Source organism: Meriones unguiculatus, chromosome 6, assembly GCF_030254825.1.
Source record: "Meriones unguiculatus strain TT.TT164.6M chromosome 6, Bangor_MerUng_6.1, whole genome shotgun sequence".
Taxonomy (NCBI): Eukaryota; Metazoa; Chordata; class Mammalia; order Rodentia; family Muridae; genus Meriones; species Meriones unguiculatus.
Genome location: NC_083354.1, coordinates 38144602 through 38166369, shown reverse-complemented (window position 1 = coordinate 38166369; position 21768 = coordinate 38144602). Strand labels below are relative to the sequence as shown.

Below are 21768 nucleotides of genomic sequence, written 5' to 3'. Positions count from 1 at the left end.
CCTGTCCTGTTCTTGCTATGAGAGTTGGGCGTTTACTTTCTCTGACTTGTTCTGTCAAATCTTTTTCTGGCTTATCACTTTGCCCCTCAATTAGACATCACTTTCAAACATGGCTGCTTCCTTCTATAAACTAACAGTACCACCATTGTTTGGGATTAAAGATATATACTAAGGATGTGTGTGTGTATTCCAGTGAGATTATACTGTAATCCAGAGCGTGTCTGCATTCCAGCCAGATCACAGAGGCCTAGAAGGTCTTTGGTTGTGATCCCTTGCTAGAACAAGGGATCTGGATCTGGATGTTGCTGGATTAAAATTCCTCTAAACTAGGGTTGTCACCTGTCTTTTGGGGGAGGTGGTGTAGACAATACTAACTTTTCCAAGCTGGTCTCAAATGTTTTCTTTCAAGTAATCCTCCTGCCTCAGCTTCCCAAGTAGCTAGCACTACGGTTATGTACCATTATGCAAGATATGACACATATCTTGTTCTCAAATAATCTATTAATTTTTAAGTGTTTCGGTTGCAATCCCTTATCTAGAGTGATTTAGGTTCTTCTTTGTAAATTAAAAAAAAAGATTTTTATATAATTTTAGTGGATTTTTTTTTTTTTTTTTTTTAGTCTTTTAGGATCTCCTGAAACTGGAGTTACAGGAGATTGTAAGCCACCATGCATGGGTGCTGGGAACCGAATCCAGGTCCTCTGCAAGAGCAAGCATGCAGCTGCTGAGCTTCTCTAGCCCAATGTGAAACCATTTGCAAACTCACAAGAGGGCTGGGGGGATAGTCAGGAGGTAAGGTGCTTCCTGCCAAGCCCGAGGACCCGAGTCTAGTCCCGGGAACCAGCATTCCCTGCATTGTAGGGATTGAAAAGGTGCTGCTTCCGAGAGTTGAACTGAAGCCTGAGAGCTAACTGAAGCATCACCTGTCTTCTGGCATGCAGCCCTAGTCTGCGGTCACTGTTTCTATGTGGATGCTTTCATCCAAAGGTCGTGAATCACCCAAATATCTGCCAACTGAGCTGGTAGCAGAAAAGAAGTCTTTTCATCCCAAAGATGTTCTCCTAACCCAGGGCCCTCCTTTGCCTGTTTCAGGACAACTGTGTGTAGCAAAGGGAGCGGTGAGCAGCAACTCCCGAGAGCTGTTGATGTGAGAATTGACAGCCACCCAGTTCCCGGTGCCAAGTACAACGCCCTTTGTATTAAGGATGAAGGTCAGTCTTTGTAAGGGTCCTGGAGGGTGTGAGTAGAAGCTGCTGTTGTGGGTGGGCAGTCTAGAGGAACACACGGAGGTGACACGTCTCTGAGCATGATTTATTGAGTCTTCCTGGCTCGGATAGAGGGGCAGCTGAGGCTAAGATCGCTTACTGCTTTTCCAAAGGACCTTCTGTTCTTAGAACCCATGTTGGGCAGCTGACAGCGGCCTGTAACATCCAATGACCTCTTCTGGACTTTGTGAGCACTGGCATTCACAGGTGCATACACACTAACACGCACACACACACACACATGCACACACATAAATTTTAAAAATAAAAATAAAAGTTTAGAAGGAGTCTAACTGGGAAGGCAGACAGGGCAGTGAGAACCTGGACAGGAAAGTGAAGGCGGCCATATTAGGCAGAGTTCACAGAGGTGCGGCAGAGGAGATCGCGCTGACCCGGTGTTTCAGAGAACCTCTGGAGATGGTGTGCATGCATCTGCTATGGTCTGCTTGCTATGACAAAAGGCACCAGCAAGAAGTGGATGCTTCCTGTGGCTTGCAGTCTGAGGGTGGTGTCCGACTGCAGGAGCTTAAGGCTGCTGTGTTCACTGTGCCCACATCCGGGGAGCGGAGAGGAACGAAGGCTGTTGTCCATCAGACCCTTCTTTTCCCAGACGTGGTGGGGTGGCCCCAGTCACTCTGAGGACATTAAACAGCCCCGCGTGCCGCTCCACAGTCACCTGCAGCCGTATCTCCTAAGACGATAGTACAGATTGATGCTCCCAGGACACAGTCATGATTTTCCAGGTTGGGGTGATGGGGTTGGGGTAGGTACACCGTGATAGCTGTCAATCACTGATGTTAAGGGGTGTGTCAGGAAATGTGACTACTGGGTTTTGTCTACAAGTGTCATCCTCCCACAAATTGGTGCAAGTGCCTGGTAGGGGCCCCACGCCTGGAAAGATCCAGGTTTCTAGGGAATGATTACAGAGCCCTGGCCATGTCCACTACAGATCCTGATGCTCATGGCTCAGGCTCTCGCCTCTCTGCCTAGGGAGGGGCATACCTGAAAATAATCCCTTTCCTGGGCTGGAGAACTGGCTGAGGTTAAGAGCACTCATTGCTCTTGCAGAGGACCCAGGTTTAATTCCCAGCATCCACGTGAAGCCCCATGATGTGGTACGCATGTATAAAAGCATGTATTGCATGCATGCAAAACACTGATACACATAAAATAATTAACTAAATAAATCTTCAAAAAAATTTTTGTGCATTGGCTTTTACCCACATGCATGTCTGTGCGAGGGTGTCAGACCCCCTGGAACTGGAGTGACAAGACAGTTGTGAGCTGCCATGTGGGTCCTGGGAATTGAACCCGGATCCCGTGCTAGAGCAGCCAGTGCTCTTAACTGCTGAGCCATCTGTCCAATCCCATAAATAAACCTTTAAAAAAAAAAAAAGATTTCTATTCTGAAAAGAGAAATGTACAGGATGTGGGAAACTGCCTGTGGGAGGGAAAAATTCAACTTCCTGTTGGAGAACGCAGCCAAGCGGGGAGGAGAAAGAAGTCTGTAGCTGGCGTCTCTGTGAGCCACGGTGAGTAGCTAGATCCTCATTATCAGGGCTGCACGCTGCTGACCGGGGCTGCTGGGGGAGAAGGCCAGGCTCCTCACTCGCTCTCAGAAACAAGCTCTGCCTGGCTGCCCACTGGGAAGTGTTAAAAATATTGGCCCTTGGGAGCTGACCCTGAAGGACTCAATCTGAATAATCTGGCCCTGAGGGGGACTCTCCCTGTTGGAGACAGGGTGGCATGTAGTGCAGGCTAGACTAGAAATGTCTAGTAGCTAAAATGGCTTCTGGTCTTCCCGCCCGTGGCTCCCAAGTGTGGCATCGCAAGCGCGAGCTCCCAGGCTCCACCGCTGAGCTTTTAAAAACCTCCCCAGAGAGGTTTGCGTGCAGTCGACCTTGAGAGGTACTTCTCAAACTCACAGCTTCCCAAACTTCTCTTTAAGTTGTCTTCATTTGTTCATTGTGTGCGTGTGTGTGTGCGCACACACACACGTGGGGACATGAGTGCCACTGCGCGTGCATGTGGAGTTCAGGGGATAACAAGTGCAAGTCAGTTCTTTTCTCCCACCGTGTGGCTCCTGGGCATCAGGCTCAGACTTGCCAGTAAGTGCTCTGACCCGCTGAGCCAGTCCCAGATTCCTCTCAGCCTTAGAGACACCAGACCAGGGTATTAAAAGCACAGATCCTTGGGCTACATCTGATGCCCCAGATCACCAGGGAGGACGCCAGAGAACTGGGAAACATGAGCACAGCCGTGAACACTGTGGCAGGGGCTTGCCACGCATTCATCAGCGACCAGCCTGTCTTCCAGCATGAGCTCTCTGCCTAGGGAAGGACCACCATTCGCTCTGTTCCATGGAAGTCTGTCAGAACCAGCTCTCTATCTGTCCAGTCAAATAACCAAGAGATGTGGCCTTGTTCTCACAAACATCTACGGAGAACAGATCTGTCTGTCCATCTCTGTCTCCCATATAAATAAGTTCAAACAACCGTTTGGATCCCAGACATTAGCAGTGTCGGACCCCTGAGAGAAACATGACAGAGCTTTGTTCCTCTGGTGACCTGAAGGAAACAGGTCCTCTTCAGCTTTTGTGACGTGATGTGCCCCTCCAAAGTACGGCCAACTCACAATGAATGACAGCTTGGCGACTCTGAGGTGTAGATGTAGGGCAGCTCCAAGTTCTGTGGCTCCTGTGCTAATCCTGCCTGGCCTCATTTGTAAGTCTAGAAATCTATAGATTATAAATCTGCTCATGGCTTGGAGGTAGCCCTGATCCGGGGGAACTCAAGAGCCACCACCCTGTCTGCAATGGTGAGTTTCTGGAGGGGGTAAGGCTGGCAGTGAGGAGCAGGACACCTGACCCCCTTTGGCCTCCAGACAAGTGTCCATGGCAGGCACACCTGCACACACAGAGATACACAGAAACACATACACACACCCTTCACACACACAGGCACTTCACACACAGTCCATATAACACGCCACTAAAATAGATTAAAATGCAGGAGATCGGAAAACGGGAAGGCTAAGCAGCTGTCCCAGATTAAAATAGGATAAGAGACTTGGTAAAGAAATGCATTCCTGGATTGTATCCTGGATTAGAAAAAAACAGCTATATTTGATGATATTTGAATATGGACTGTGAACTGAATAGCTTGATACCAATGTCTGAATGTCATGATTTTGAGAATTACTGCTGCTGGGGTAGGAGAGCATCCTCACTCTTGGGAAATGCAGAGTCTCTTGAGGTGAAGGGCGTCATGGCTACAACCTCCTCTCGAACGTCCCAGAAAATTTACTAATGACTGTGCATGTCCTCTCCCTCTCAGTTGTGAGTTTTTCCTAGTGACATGTGAACAGACGTTCCCCCCTCAGTGAGGCCAACAATGGCAGGACAAGAAACAGTCCTACTCAAGCCTGGAGGTCAGCCAATGGGGGTCACTCAGGGGCGCGTGGCCAGCCCACCCAGCATGAGTGTCTGCTAAGGGCAGCTGCATTCCTCATGCTCCCCTCATAAGCTGTCCTGCCGCCCTGCCATCCTGCCGCCCTGCCATCCTGCCGCCCTGCCTCCCTGCCACCCTGCTGTCCTGCCTTAGATGGACCGCATAAGCCATTCCTCACAGCCTCCCAGACTTCATAATGGAGAGGCCGCTCTTCCCTTGTGGCCTTGATGGACTACAGAGTTGACAAGGGACGTGGGTTATTGGGAGAAAGACGACCTCCTCGGCCAAAGCAAGCATTGGCTCGCCAAGGGATTCCTACGTGCTTACAAGCACTGCTCAGCTGAGCCCTCCGGAGGTTTCCCAGTACTTGCAGAGATGATAAGGCTCAGCTGAGAGGACCCCAAGGAGGAGAGGGGAGGCCCAGCTCAGAGGGCCGGAGATTCCTATTGTGCATAGGTGAGGCCACACTTAGCTCCCCAGCAAAATACCCTCTTTTTACCCCCTCTCTGAGTGGTACATCATGGCTGTGCCGCCATGATGCTGGTCCCCTCTGGCAAGACCAGAATGAAGGGTGCTAACTTCAGACATACATCTGCTGAGGGAAGACCAGCCTGGCTCATGCCCGCACAGAGCCCTCCGTGCTCCTTTAAAGCAGAGCTCATCACTGGCATAGACGCGTCCTTTTCTTTCTGGTGTTTTTGTTTCAGTGAATTTCTAGTCCCGTGCTGATCTCACTTAGGCGAATGGGTGCAGTTATTTTTAACTGAAGGGATGCTGGTTAAATAAGACGATTCCATTTGGTGCCCTCCCCCGCCCCCGGGCTTTGGCAACTCCTTGGTGGGGTCTGTAGCCAGGGTCTGGAGGCCTCCCTTCTACTCTGCCACACCCCAAGACCACGCTTTGCTGACGTTTCTGCCCCCTGAGATAGAGCTGACCTCACCTCCCTTCTGCAGGGCCACTGTCACCCCATACCTGACAGAATGAACACTTGTGTTATGCCTTCAAGAGGCTGGGTGTCCACTGTCCCCAAGATGGATGGGGAGTTTTGAGAGGGAGCACTTCCAGGACGCCTGGGAAAGTGCCCCTGCCTCTTCTTTGGGAGAATTTTCCAGCTGCGCCATCTCTCTAGCCTCTCCTCCGCCTGTCTTTTAACCTCCATCTGCGTGGGTGCTTTAGAGGCCAGAGTCTGTGGTCAGGACTGATCCCCCTTCAAGATTTTGAGTGTTCCATGCTCAGGTTGGCTCAGATTGGAGTGAAGTGACTCCTTGTCACAGAAGCAAGTGAAATACAGGTGCGTCCTCCCCACTCTGCCCCTCCCCGAGCCCCTGCACCCTGTCTCTTGTGGAATTTCTAGTCTTCTGGCTTTGGCGGATGGTGCAGTGGTTCTCAGCCTTCCTAATGCGGCATCTCTTAATTCAGTTCCTCATGTTTTGGTGCCCCCGGCCGTAAAATTATTTCCGTTGCCGCCTCAAAACTGTAATTTTACTACTGTTTTGAATTGTAATGTAAATATCTGTGGGGTTTTTGTTGTTGTTGTTGTTTGTTGTTTTTTTTTTTTTTTTTTTTTTTTTTTTTCATGGTCTTAGGCAAGTCCTGTGAAAGGGTCATTCGTCCCAAAGGGGTTGTGACCCGCAGGTTGAGAGCCACTGGTTTCCAGGCATCCAAGCTGGACAGCCATGATGAACAGCAGCAAGGACGATGTCTGTGCATCTGAGACTTGTCCCCAGATAAGGCTGGGGACACTGAGAAGAGGTCTCTCAGGGGAAGAACACCGGGCTTGATTTTTAGGGGGAGGGAGGAAGCAGTTGCCGGGCTCTTGGCTAGGATGTGGGTTTTGAGCATCTGTGGTTGTTCTAGTTGCTGGAGGTGGAATGTAGAGCCTTGCTCCCCACATGGAGAACCGTGTCTGTGAGCAAAGGCAGGTCTGTGCCAAGCTTCAGTTTGTTCTGAGGAAAAAGCATCTAAATTCAACACTGCTTGGGGGCCAGACCCAAGGCTCTCTCCTTCCATTTCCTCGTTGCAAATCTGTACTCTGTACTTCTGTGCCTGGAGAAGAATGTTAGGCCTCCTGGTGCACAGTTAGCCCTGGACAGATGAGCTGGACAAGTAAATCACTTAGCCTGCCTGATCCAGGGGCAAACTCAAGCTCAAGTGTGAACCGTGACCCTGAGTCTTGTCCAGCTCAACAAGAAGTCTACACAAAGAAAGTGATGACAGCCTGGTTTCTTCACTCTACCCCTACACAACTTTTAATGCACAAATTACCCGTGCTTTTCTTTCGAAGTCACTGAACAAGGTTAAGAATGCATAGATTAATGTGCGCGCAGTTAAGTAACCCCTTTGTCTAGGTATGAAGCTAAGAGAGCTGGGTGCCCAGCTAGGTAGAACACGTGCCTCACCTGTGTGAGGCTCTGGGTTCAGTTCCCAGGAGCTCAAACAAAAAAGCAAAAGAAAACAAACTGATAACTTAAGACTGACATGAGTCCTGGACGTGTCTATGATTCCAACACTGTGTTTTTCTGCTGCTATAAAGCACATCTGACCCAGAGCAACTTGGGGAGGAAAGGGTTTATGTGGTTTACATTCTGGGTTACAGTCCGTCACTGGGGGAAGTCGGGAACCAAACAGGAACCAAAGGAACGCTGCTTCCTAGCTCACTCACTGGCTCACGCTTAGCAAGCTTTCTCATATAGCCCAACTCACCTGCCTAGGGATGGTGCCACCCAGAGTGGGCTAGCCCCTCCCATGCTGTTCAGCCATCAAGACCGTCTCTCACAGACAGGCTGACAGACCTAGGTTCTCTCTTTCCAGATGACGCTAGGCTAACCCTAACTCACTAGCTGTCTCACCAGCCCGCCCTATCTCTTTTTTGAGCACCATGTTTTTTGGGTGATTTGGCTGCATAAGCACTAAAAGAAAAGGTGGTGAAATATGAGAAGAAATCTGAAATTCAAAATGTTTTCTTTTTTTTTTTTTGAAAAAAAAATGGCTTCTTCACTTTGATGTGACAGTTCTACTCCTACAGATTTATCCTCATAAAATAAAATATGGGGCTGGGAGACGACCAGAGGGGAAAGTGTTTGCTGCGTAAGCAGTAAGACCTGAGCTTGGCTGCCCAGCACCCACATAAAAGCCAAGTGTTATGGTGCATGTCTGTAACCTCAGTGCTGGGGAACGGAGATGGGACCCTGGGGCTCACTGGCTAGCCGGTCTAGCTGAGAAGTGAGCTCCAGGTTCTGTGGGTGACCTTGTCTCAGAAAGGAAGGTGGAGAGCAATGGAGGAGGACAGAAGACAGAAGCCGCTGGGCTCTACACATGCACACACGAACAAGTGCTCACACACAGGCACACACACATGCACACACATGCACACACATGCACACAAACACACACACAAGGTAAAGAAGTAAAGTGTTTACAGACATGCACACTCGCAGCTGTTCATGGTAACATTGTTTACTGTGTTGAAAACAATGGAATGGATGTAAAAGTCTGTCTTCTGATGAATTCCACAGTGTAGCCTTTCACAAGGTTGAGGGAGATTATAGTCCTAATGTGGAAAAACTCTAAAACCTATTTTAGATCAGTTTCTGGCTTTTGGCTCAACACATGAGCACCTTAGAAGCCATGCTCTAGACGAATACACATGGACACACACACACACACACACACACACACACGCATACACACACACTGGTGAAGAGCACTTGCTGTTCCTGCAGAGGACCGGATTTCAGTTCCCAGCATCCACATGGCATTGGGTGGTTTATAACCATCTCTAACTCCAGGTCTAGGGAAGCTGACACTCTTTGGCTACCCACGCCTCTCTCTCTCTGTCCCTCTCTCTCCTCTCTTACACACATATCCATACAAAATAATAAAATAAATATTTTTTAAAAGAAGTGAAAAAAAAAAAAAACCCAGCTGGGTGTGGCGGCGATTGCCTTTAATTCCAGTACTCAGGAGACAGAGGCAGGCAGATCTCTGAGTTCAAGGCCAGCCTGGTATGCAGAATGAATTCTAAGCCAGCCAGAGCTGCACAGTGAGACTCCCCTATTCCAGACCCTCCCCCCAGAGAGAGAGCGAAAAGAAATGGAAAAAGGAGAATCACTACAGATTTTGTGAATATTGAAAAAATCATTAAATAATATAAATATATAAATAGGGTTGGAGAAATGGCTCATCAGGTGCCTCACGAGTCTGTCAGATAGTTTGATTCACCAGTGCACAGGCTGGGTGACTTACAGCCATCTGTAACCCCAGCTCGAGGGCTTCCAGTGCCCTTCTTGTTCTCTGTGCACAAACCAACAGACACACAAACCCATATGATTAAATACAAAAAAGATCTAAGTGGCCGTGCCCTCAGCGTTGAAAACCTAGATGAAATAAACCTGTTCACTGTGAGAACAGGCTAGCAAAACTGTTAAGAAGAAAGGAGCAATCTCACTGAGCCTCTCTCTGTCAAAGAACAGAATAAATAATAACTCTTAAACAGAGCACCAGGCACAGATGGGCTCGGGCATTTTAAGGAAGAAATTATGCTGATTCTCTACAAAATTTTCCAGACGTTAAAAGCAGGAGGAATACTTCCTAATTCATTCCATGAGGCCATTATTACCTCCAAACCAAAACCAGACAAGACATTCCAAGAAAAGAGGCTCACAGACCCAATATATCTCATGAACACAGACAAGAAAACATTAGCAAATCCAATTTAATGAGATATAAAAGAATCACATAAGCCAGGCGTGGTGACATGCCTGGACTGTGTTGATCCATGAGAAAAGCAGCAGCTCACATCCAGTACCCATGCATGATAAAATAAACTTTTCATCAGTCCTGGAATAGAGAGGGACTTCTTCACATCGCCAGAGAACATCTAGAAAAAAATCCCTGCTTCTCCCGTGCCCCTGAATGTGAGAGATCCGGTCTTTCTCAGTAAGGTCACAGTTCATGCACCTCTCATCCCTGCTGTCCAACATCAGCTGGAAGGTAGAGCTGGTACCGTAAGGACATAAATGGCAGGTAAGGGGGGCTAGAGCTATTACTAAGTGGTTGAGAGCATTCTTCCAGAGAGCCCGAGTTTGGTTTCCAGCACACAAACCAAGTGGTTTATGACCATCTGCCCGTAACTCCAGTTCCAGGGAATCCAATATACACATAATTAAAAATAATAAAAGTCCGTCTTTTTTAAAATAAAAGGTAGACAGAGCAGTAAAGGAAAGCTAAAATTGTATTTGTCTGCAGATAAAATGACTGTGTAGGTAGAAAACCCCCAAACAACGCTTTAACATTTCTTTATTTTTACGTGTGTGTGCCATGTAGAGGTCAGAGGACAACTTGTGAGACTTGGTTCTCTCCTTCCACCGTGTGGGTTCTGGGGATAGATTCCAGGCCCTCAGGCTTGCAGGCAAGCACCCTTACCCAGAACCCAAAACCTAAAACAACTGGCAAACCGTCTTGAAACTGATCATAGCAGAGTTGTATAATACAAATTAAAATGCATATGGAGTTGACTTTGTCAGTTTGACATAACCTAGTCACTTTCAAAGAGAGTCCCAATGAGGCATTATCAGCGTTAGGTTGCTGTTATCATGGCTGTGAAAAATGGTCTTAATTGATGTGGGGAGACCCAGCCCACTGTGGGCAGCACCATCCCTAGGCAGGACGGTCCAGAACGTACAAGAGTGGAGACCTTGAGCTGAGCACAGGCAAAAAGGTGAGCTAGCACACGAGCATTCGTGTCTCTCTTCCGTCTGGATTGTGACCTCCCCTCAATGGCAGACTATGACCTGGAATCAGAAGCTGAACAAACTTTTGTCCCCTAAGTTGCTTTTAGTCAGAATATTTTATCACAGCAACAGAAAGAAAACAAGAATACAGAATTAACAAAAGTGAATATTTCACTTTCCTGTGTAACAGCAGTGAACAGTGGAACTTGAAATTCAAAACATAGCGCTTATAGGAGCGCCCGCAAAATGGGACACCTAGATCTAAGATCTAAATCTAAAACTAATGTTAACTAAGGTTAAGTATGATGAAAACTACAAAACACTGAAGAAATAAAGAAAAATGTTCCATGTGAACAGTAAGACGATATTGTGAACACGGGTCTTCCCAAGTTAATTTCTTTTGATACAATACCATAATCAAAATGCCCAGAAGTTATTTTATGGTTATAATCAATTGCTATAGACAATATCAGTAAAGGACTCAAAACAGCCAACTCAATAAAAACAACAACATCAGAGCTCTGCTGCGGCTGGATTTCAGGACTCCTGTAAAGTCAGAGGAAGCGATAGAGAGTGTGGCTTGGGGGAGAATAAGACCCATAGATCAGAACAGAGAGCTCAGAACTAGAGTCATGTAAATTCAGCCAATTGGTCTTTGACAAAGGAACAAAGAACCATGGTGGAATAAAAACAGTTTTAGCAACTTAGATACCAGAGAAGCCAGGCATCCAGAAGCTTTCCTTGAACCCCTCACAAAGAGAGCTCAACATGAATCCCAGACTCAAATATAAATCAGTAAGCCCCAAACTCCTGAAGATAGCACAGGAATAGCCCAGGTGCCTTGGATATGGCAGGGAGCTTCTAGACATGACACCAAAGGGACAAGCTGTTAAAGATGCAGTTGATAAGTAGGGCTTCTTAGATTGAATTCTTTCCCACAGATGTCAACACAAACAGAATGAGAAGAGGTGCCATAGGCTGGGACAGGTCTGCAGAAGCCATGAAGGATTGCCACATGAAGCAAAGAGCTCTCAAAACTCAGCAATAATAAGAACAACTTGTTTTTTAAAATGGAAAAAAATACCTGAATAAATACCTCACCAAAGAATCAGAGATAGCAAGTGTATGAAAAGAGAAACACATACTATCACTGGTATAGTTTAGCTCTGTTGCTGTGATAATATACCCTGATAAAAAGCAGATCATGGAGAAAGAAAGGGGTTATTTTAGTCCATAGTATAAGAGCACAGTCTATAAGCACAGGGACTTCAAACAGGGAGTCACATCACAACCATACTCTGGAGCAGAGCGGGAGCAAATGCATATATGCCCACACATTGCTTGCTTTTCTGTGTGCATTTTTCTTCACTCTTACATAGTTCAGAACCCCTTGCCTAGGGAATGATTTTTCCCACAGAAGGCGAGGCCTTCCTACACCAATTGACTGAATTAAAACAGTCTCCACAGACGTGTCCACAGGCCAACCCAATGTCCCTCACTGAGACCGGCCATCCAGATGAGTCTAGCTTGTGTCAATCAAAACTGACCATCACAACTTCATTTCTATCAAACCAGCCAAAATCCAAAACTCTGGCACCTTAGAGTCCTCGCAAGAGCACAGACAATAGAGTCTTTTAGTCACTGTTATTTGCTGCCTCGCCTACTTTGAAAGACAGTTGACAATCTTACTAAATTGAAATTGTTTTTTGGGGGGTGGGAATGTATTTATACGTGCACTTGGGTGTGTGAGTGAAGACTAGGAGATAACCTCCGGTGCTGTTGGCATTGTATTTGAGACAGGGTACCTCTTTTTGTTTTTTCCCCTTGGAACTCACCAAGCAGGCTGAGCTGGCGGCCGGGGGAAGCCCCGGCCCGCCTCCCCAAAGCCGGGATTGCAGGAATGCCCCGCCCCACCCCTATTTTGTAAGTGAGTTGTGAGTGTTAACTCGGGTCCTAATTTATCTTCTGAGTCATCTCCCCAGACCCCACATTGGCGCTCTACATGATCCAGTGGTTGCCAGGGTTACAGGAGGGAGGGAGGAAGTACACCGTAGCTTTTTAGACCAGAAAGCACTCTTTGGGATACTGTAGTGGAGGACCTGTGTCTAGAAACCCTTCTCCAAACCCATGGATGTACAGATCCAAGAGCAAACTGTGAGGGCTGTGGTAGACTTTGGGGGAGTGCCTCTGTGTAAGGAATGTGACTGCGTGGGGGATGCCTGACGAAGGAAGCAGCTTGAGGTTGTGAGGGAAGTAGGTGTATAGGAATTCAGTGTACTTTCCCCTCAGTTTTGCTGCGAGTCTAAAATACTTTTATAAAATAGTGCATTAACCGGACAAAACAGAGTTCTCAGTAATATGTATAACTGAATGCCGTTTGTGCAGACACACACCCATGTTGGGTCTGGGAGATGGCTCAGCAGGTGAAGGAACTCGCTGCCAAGCCTGACAACCTGAGTTCCATCCCCGAGATGCACACAGCAGATGGAGAAAATAGACTGCCCCAAACTCCTCCACACATGCACCATGTGTAGACACGTAACAATAAATAAATGTTAAGCAGATGTTTCGTGTGCATTTTTATGTAATTTTGAATTTCAGCTCCACATACGAGACAAAATGTGTGGAATTTGTCATTCTGCATCTGGCTTAGTTTGCTTAACATGATGACTTACAGTTGCGCCCATCTTCCTGAAAATGTCATGGGTTCCCTTTCCTCTGTGGCTGCGTAAAGTTTCCTTTGTTGGGAATGGTTTGGGGGCTCATGTGCTTGCCGGGTAAGCACAAGGAGCAGAGTTCAGGCCCCCAGAATCCACGCAAATGCCAGGTGAACGTGGCGGCCGGCCTTTCACCCCAGCCTCAAGAGGCCAGAGTTAGTGAGAACAGCCAGATGGGAGAGCAGCGGGTGTGACTGAGGGTCCTGCCTCAGTGAGGAGGATGGGAAGGAGAGGAAGCTATCCTACATGCACACACATGTACACGGATACATGTGTGCATGCCATAGACACACAAGGGAAATAAAATAAAAACTTATTCTGCCTATGTGCCATTTTCTTTATCCATCCAACTATTGTATGTATGTAATTCTGTATTTGTGCATTGATATTTGTATAGAATAAACACTTCCATCTGTATGTGTTTGTGTGTACTGGTAGCTATGTTTCCATCAGCTGCCAGACAGATGTCAACATCTAAGAAGCACTAATAATATCTAATAAGCATGTATGTAGGTCTCTTAGCAACACACTGACTCCTCCATCCTACCAAGGCAAAAGGAGCTGCTGCTAGGCTTGTAAGTCAGGGTCATCAAGGAGCCTCCAAGAGGTCTTGGTATCCGGCAGTTCTGAAACACAAACTGTAGCGCTTCGTACCACATTGAGTCATTCCACAAGCTTTTTGTTTTGTTTGTTTTCGTGCTTCCTCTATGTCAGGCATGTTGCCAGGCCATGAGTAGCTAAATGATCTTGTCCCTGGGATCCTGGTTCTGGGGGTAGGTGTGCTCAGGAGACAGGGCGTGGGGATAGGTGGGTTCACTCTGCAGTTTTATCCTCCTAGACTGGGCAGGTCCTATAGAAGTTGTGTTCTATATGAGTTGTTCCTTGGCGTGATGCTGGGGTAGGGTTCCGAGAGAAGCAACTGGAAGAGCGGTTTCTCTGCTCACAGGCTGAGGGTACAGTCCACAAACGAGGAAGGAGGCTCCGCTCCTGCATCCCCAGTCAGCGTCCTCTCTGTCTCTGTCTGTCTGTCTCTCTCTCTAGTCCTGACTATCTTGAAACTTCCTATGTAGACCAGGCTGGCCTCAAACTCACAGCGATCCTCCTGCCTCTGCCTCCCAAGTGCTGGGATCACAGGCGCGGGCCGCCATGTTCCGCATTCTGCTTGGCATCAGTCCCGGACCACAGCTCATGAAGTGGCGCCCCTACGTTAAGGTTCTCGAACCTCAACCCAATCTAGGAAACCCATGTAGAGTTGCCCAGAGATTCATTTCCGTGCTGATTCTAGGTCCCATCAAGCGAGATTAGCTCTCCTGTCTTGGAGACCCTGACTGTTGCTGCTTTTCCACAGAGAGGCCGTGTGGCGACCCACCGTCCTTCCCACACACCGTCCTCCAGGGTCGAACCGGCTTGGAGATGGGGGATGAGCTGCTGTACGTGTGTGCCCCTGGCTCTGTCGCAGGCCGGCGAGAAACTGCCTTCACCTTGTTGTGCAACAGCTGTGGGGAGTGGTACGGACTAGTTCAGGCCTGCGGGAAAGGTAAGCGCCTCCGTGGGGTCCATGAGGCCTCACAGGTAGCCCCCGTCCTGAGAACCTCTACAGCTGGGAAGATGAGTGCTTGGGGCATTTCAAATGCGATATGAATACAGCCACAATCTCTATCTACTGCTGGAGGGGAAGGGTTAACCCACCTCCTGTTTGCTAAGGAAAACCCTTTTTTAATTTTATTTTCTGTGCATTGGTACAAAGGTATTAGAATCCCTAGAACTGAAGTTATAGACAGTTGTGAGCTAGCCATGGGAATTGAACCTGGGTCCTTTGGAAGAGCAGGCAGTGCTCTTAACCACTGAGCCATTTCTCCAGCCCCCTGCTGAGGGCAATCTTGCTCCTAGGCCAAAGCGCTTTGTTTTTTGAGACAGGGTTTCTCTATGTAGTCCTGGCTGTCCCAGAACTCACTCTGTAGACCAGGCTGGCCTGCCTGTGCCCCTGGAATGCTGGGATTAAAGGTGTGCACTGCCACCACCCAGCTTGACTCTAAGTTGCTTTCTTTTTTTTAAATTTATATTATATTATGTGTTACGGGTGTTCTGCCTGAATGTATACCTGCCAATCTAGAGTTTACCAACACAGTTAGAGTCTAGCTGGCCAGCTTGCTCTGCCTCTACCTTCTGAGGCTCAGAGATAGACTACTGCACCCATCCAGCATTTACAGGCACATCTGGGCATCCAAACTCAGGTCCTCACGCTTGCACAGCAAGCGTCTTAACCACAGAGCCATCCTCCCAGCCCTGCTACGGTATTCTATTTAGGACAGTTTGTCCCCAAATGTCCTGTAGGTCATGAAGGACTTTCGGCGGTTACTGGAACACCACGGGGACCCTGCAGTCCACCCACATCACCTTAAAGTTTTGCTTTGTTTTATTGATGCCTCCATTGCTAATTACTATCCGTAGTGTGATACAACTTGTATGTCAGACTGCCAGAGGGGACATTTGGCCTGTTTCCACTTCATGGCTGTCAGCATCTGTGCGCCACGAGCTGTCGTCCAAGTCGTTTGGTTCTCAGGAAGAGTCTTGCCACTGTCTCCTGTGAGCGGGACCCAGTCCAGTGTTAGTGATTGCTCACGAAGGGTTTTCAAGACAGGCCTCAGCAGTTGACCTTCTGGTTTAGTTACTCCCCCCCGTCGCTGTGGCCACATCTCTGACGAGAAGCGACTTAAGGGAAGAGGGGGTGGTCTTGGCTCTATGTTCAAAGGGACACGGTCCTTCCCCGTGGGGAGAGGTATGGCATGGAGAGCACGCGGACACGCGACACCCACAGTCACAAAGCAGGGCAGCGTGCCCAGCTCCCTTCCCTTTCATGCAGCTGAGGACCCCAGGCCACAGAGTGGCACCTCCACATTTAGATCTCCTCAGCCCAGTTAACCGAAGATGGAGAACCTCTCACAGACATGGCTAGAGGTTTGTCTTAGTCTGTGATTAAGATCCTGTGGATCAGCATCAACCATCACACCCTCCGTGAGAAGTGTGTGATAGCTCAGAGTCCACAATCCCAGCAGCCTTCAGGACTGCCAGCTATGAATCAGCCAAAATGTTCATCTCACCAATGGTAGTGAAGTCATGACACGTCAACCCAGCAGCAAGCTCTCCTCATATCAACTGTCAGCTGAAATGCTTTGCCATCTTCCCTAAATACTTAGAAATGGTCATTTGTAGCCAGTCGGTACAGTGTGGTGATGGTGCAAGCCTTTCATCCCAGCATTTGGGAGGCAAAGGCAGGCAGATCTCTGAGCTTGAAGCCAGTCTGGTCTATAGAAGTGAGTTCCAGGACAGCCTGGCTACTCAAAGAAACCCTGTCTCAAAAAACAAAACAAACAAGCAAAAGCAGAAAGAAAGAAAGAAAGAAAGAAAGAAAGAAAGAAAGAAAGAAAGAAAGAAAGAAAGAAAGAAAGAAAGAAAGAAAAAATACCTACTTACATACCATAGGTTTTTTATGAGACATTCATAATTAATATGTTTCTCACCTTGGGAGGTATAGCTTATTTATAAAGAGCCATCTTTCCTGCCTTGTTCCTTTTCTTTCTTTATTTCTTTTTTCTGTGGTAGAGCTTCTCTACATAGGTTGGGCCATCCTGAAACTCATTATATAGACCAGGCTGGTCTCGAACTCACAGAGACTACCTGCCTCTGCACCAGAGTGCTGGGTTTAACGGTGTGTGCCACCACACCCAGCCTTTGTTTTTGTTTTTGTTTTGTTTTTGCTTGTTTGGTTGGTTTTGGTTTGGGTTTTTTTCTTGAGACAAATTCTTAATACGATCAACATTTTTGTTTTTGTTTTCTCTGCCAGTTGAAAAATTAAGAAGCAGGAGTTTCCATAGGGCTGGAGCTAAGACCCAGGGCTTCGTGAACGCTAAGCAAACGTTCCACCAAGTTCAGCCCAAAAACAGAACTGTTAAAAAAAAAAAAATTCTCTCCCAGTCTGTGGATTAATCTTGTCTCTCTTCAGAGCAGGTTTTAATGAATGTGGTGTTATTTGTTGTATTCATTTTATAATGTCAGAGGGTGGTTTAGCCATAGACCATCTGCAAACTCTGTGACTATTGAGACCTTTTTGGTATTAGATAGATAGATAGATAGATAGATAGATAGATAGATAGATAGATAGATAAATTATATGACATCGAATAGATTCCCATTATAAATACACTTTTTGGTTAGCATAGATTTAAATTTTTTTCTCCCTGTGTAGTTATTACAGAAGTGTCTGCAAACCGTTATCTCCACTTGCTTGTTAGCTCCCAGGAACTACGTGACTGATGGGGCCAGGTGCTGATGGGTGTTGCCTATCAACTGTCTGGTGCTTACCCTCGCCCAGACCCTTAATATTTTCCAGAGGCGCTGAAGTTGCACCTTCCTGTGAGCCACACCCATCTACCAAATGGGTGGTTTACTGGCCCAGGGAGGATGAGAACTAAATGCAGGTTTTGTGCATTCTAGAAGGTGTTTATTTTCTCACTGCAATGAGGAGTCAGAGCTTTCAACTGATGCTGGCTTCTGCGCTTGGCTGGGTGGACAGACCGTTACAGTTTTCCTTACTCTGAGGATTTAGCATTTAAAATGTCTGTGTCCTAGTAAGAAATTGTGTGTGTGTGTGTGTGTGTGTGTGTGTGTGTGCAGAATACTTTCACCAACATGGTCATAGTGGCACGTGCCTGGAATCTTAGCCCTTGGGAGGTGGGGACAGGAAGAGCAGGAGTTGAAAGATCATCCTTCACTGAATAGCAAGTTCAAGGCCAGCCTGTGTTACATGAAAATATGTCTGAAAAGGAAACAGAAAAAGACTGTGGGTTTGTGGTGTCAACTGGTGGAGTGCTTTCCTAGCATGTGTGAGGCTGTGAGTCCGTGCCTCTGTGTGGTAACACACACCTGTGATCTCAGCAGTTGGGGGGTGAAGGCAGGAGATCATGAGTTTGATGGTATTCTTAGACACCTAGGCTAGCCTGGGCGATGTGAGGTATTTTGAGGATTGGGGAAGATTGTTTTGTTTGTTTGTTTGGAAGGAAGGAAGGAAGGAAGGAAGGAAGGAAGGAAGGAAGGAAGGAAGGAAGGAAGGAAGGAAAGGAGGAGGACAGAGAATGGAGAGGAGAGGAAAGACTAGCTAAGAGTAGGATCAGCCAGTTTCCTGACACCACAGACTTACAGAAAGCATAATTGGAACGTGTGGAAGTTGGGGGTAGTTTAGTTGTCAGGGTGCTACAGAAGCATATATGAAGACCCAGGTTTGATTCCCCACACCACAGAAATGGTAGTTGTCACCCCAGCCCTAGGGAGATGGAAGAAGGCTAAAAACTCAAGGTCACCTCTGCCACACAGCATGTTAGAGGCCACTCTGGGCTACACAAGACAGTCTGGAAACAAGAACTAAGCAAACCTATGGAACGTGGGGTAGAGGGTCCCGGTGGCCTTTTGGGGTCCTAGGGCTTACCATGGAGTGAGGGCTAAAGGTTTCAGTTCCCAGGTTTTCTGCTTCAGCCTTCCTTGCTCGCAGCCATTCTTTCCTACTCTGGCCACACAGAGTGTATATCTTCTGGAGCCAGGGGCAGGGGCCATAGGACCACGTCATGCCGAGGTCAGGTGACAGCCATGGTACTGGAGGACACAAGAAACAACAATGGAGAGGAGAGAGTCCATGAGCCACAGAGGCACGTTAGGAGGCCAACAGTAGGTTCGTGTGACCAGGGCGGGAACTCTTCTCACTGCACCAGGGGCCCAGAGAGAAAAATGGCCCTGAAGGACACGGGCTTGGCATAGTAAGAGCCCAATAGAAACCAGACCCGGCATGGAAATCAGTGGCATCCATGCTTAAAGAGCAGAGCATCAAGGTTTTCTGTAATTAGAGCAGCAACCAGTTTTAGCTAGATACTGAGCAACAGGAGAGGCATGCCAGACGGCGCTGCCAACCTGGGAATGGAAACCAAGATGTGTGGATTTGGACAGGAGAATGGAAGACTGAATAGCTAGATCCAGACCAGGGCTCTAAAGCCAAAGCTAGAAAATAGCAGCATGTGAGGGGAAACACAGCCAGCACAGTTAGCTTAGTGGTCAGGGCTTGCTGGACCTCAGGAACACCTGGGCTAAATGTAGACAATAAATAGTTCTCATCCTTTCAGGAGAACTGAGAGAGGCGTTCTGTCTTCAGCTCACCTCACATCTTTCCATCATTTAAACATCTTAAATAAACAATCTTTAAAATGACAAGAGTTAGGGCTAATGAAATGACTCAGTGGGTAAAGGTACTTGCCATCAAGCTTGAGGACTTGACTTTGATCCCAAGGTCCCACATGGCAGAAGGACAGAACCAAATGCCCTCAGACCTCTACATATGTGCTGTCATACACACATGCACACACACACACACACACACACACACTTTTATTTTTAAAGTGAGAAAGCCCTCATCACCCCTTGCAGCCTGCCTTCCTTGTCTCCTCCGTGAGGGGGGAATTAAAATGTGTCACTGGTGGTGCACACCTTCAATGCCAGAGCTCAGCAGGCAGGGGCAGAATATCTGTGAGTCCAAGGGTCCTGGGATGCGGGAAGGGTTGTAGAATGTGACCTTGGTCTCCTTCCTTATCGTAATTACTTCCTGGCTGCACTGCAGCCCTGGCACAACCCCCAATCAGCAAACCCGCTGAATACAAGGCTCGCAGCACCTTCTGCGGGCTGGAAGTGTTGCACATTTCTTGGCTTTCATTTGCTTGATTTCTGCAGTCATTAAATCCATTGAACCGTTCTATGTAGAAACACGACGTCTTTGCACATCTCCCAAAACGCGGCTTCCTGGCTTCCTCCTCGTCCTCTACCTCCTGGGCTCCTTGAGGCACCTGGTGAATAGCAGTTGGCTTGGCTCAGCTCTATAAGCACAGCGCTTAAGAAGCTGGCCCGTGATAGCACGTGGCATGGGTCAGTCCACCTGACAAGGATGATTTATCTCTTATCCTAACCCATGTGCACCCAGATCCAGCCCTTCTCAACATACTTCTGTAAAAGGAACTTTTATTCACCTGTTTCAGTTGTCTTGAGGCTGACTGCCTCTGTCTGCTAGCCTAGGCCTAGTCCTGGAAGCTTCTAGTCTCCATACAATCTAATCTAGGCCTAGAATGTTTTCAGCCTCTGAGACTTACTGCTGAACAAGCTCACCCTTTTTTGTTCTTACTGAGTTCTGGGCTGGCTGGTTCAACTCAGCTGTTCTGGCTCAAACTCCTCTCCCAGCTGACTAATTCTATCTGGCTTCCCTCTCAGCCTCTGAATTACTCTGTTTGGCCTCAAACTATCTCTAGCAATCTAATCTGGCTCTAATCTGGCTCCTTCTCATTCTCTGGATCATTCTTTCTTCACCTGAGTTCTCTCTCTCTGCAACCTGTCTCTCTATTACTGTCCTGATAAAACCGCCTCCTCTGTCTCTCACTGCCTCTCTCTTCTCATGAGAGTTGGGCATGTCCTATTCTATCAAGTCTTTCTCTGATTAGTCACTGTTTCTGCCACTCAATTAGACATCACTTTCAAACATGGGTGCTTCCTCTACAAACTAACTCTACCTTCATTGTTTGGGATTAAAGACATGTACCACCGTGCCTGGACCTAAGCTTTTCTTTACCTGACACTTGGCTTGTACCAGACTGGCCTAGAACTCAGATCTGCTTGCCTCTGTCTCCTGATTAAAAGCATGTTTGCATTCCAGCTGGATCACACAGACCTAGAAGGTCTTTGGATGTGATCTCTTGCCAGAGCAACCATGTTCTGAATTAACGTTTCTCTGCATACTTCCCCAAATGACTGCTCTCCAATCTGAAGCAGTTTCCTGTTTTAAAAAGGCAAAGGGGCCGATTCTCATTGAACAAAACAAACATGAAAGTAAATAAAATGTTTGAAGATCTGTGTGTGTGCCTGTCTGTCTATCTGTGATGTGTGTGTGTGTGTGTGTGTGTGTGTGTGTGTGTGTGCGTGCGTTTATTTTAGGCTTTTTTGCATTTGTTACATTTATTATTTATTTTGTGTGGGAGTGTGTGCCATGGTGCACATGTGGAGGTCAGGGGACAACTTGCAGGTGTGAGTTTCCTCCTTCCGTCATGTGGGACCCAGAAATCCCACTCTGGCCCTCAGAGCTCGAAGCAGGTACCATTGCCCCGTGAACAGGCTTGATTTCTCTGTGTCATGGTTCCTAAGAGTTTTTGTTTGTTTGTTTGTTTGTTTGTTTGTCTTTGGGTAAGGTCTCCTGTTGCTCAAACTTTCCTAGAACCATTATGGAGCTGAGCGTGTCCGTGAGTCCAGATCCCCTGCCTGCACCTCCAACGGTCAGGTTATAAATGTCTGCCTCCGCGCCCAGCTTTCTCCCGCCTTTCCCTTTAACTCCTCTGGTCTGATCAGCCGTGGACACAGGACACTTCCCTGTTAGGCACCAAGAAAAGAGCAGTTCCAGATAGCTGTCCCTCACCATCTCTGCCCTGGGACTGTGACAGTTTCTTCCTAAACCTGTTTAAAGCTTACTGTGACAAGCCACCCACTTAAAATATAAAATTAACGAGTGATCCCAGGTGGATACGCCTGC

General features: G+C 47.5%; 1 protein-coding gene across 1 annotated transcript in view; it reads left to right on the top strand.

The window, feature by feature from the left end:
- The window catches only part of Susd5 (sushi domain containing 5), a 46581-nt gene that overhangs the window by 12300 nt on the left and 12513 nt on the right, over nt 1-21768 (top strand). Inside the window, exons 3-4 of the mRNA XM_021635746.2 lie at nt 1093-1211; nt 14512-14700. Of these exons, the coding sequence (XP_021491421.2) occupies nt 1093-1211; nt 14512-14700 (308 nt within the window). The remainder of the gene's footprint in view (nt 1-1092; nt 1212-14511; nt 14701-21768) is intronic.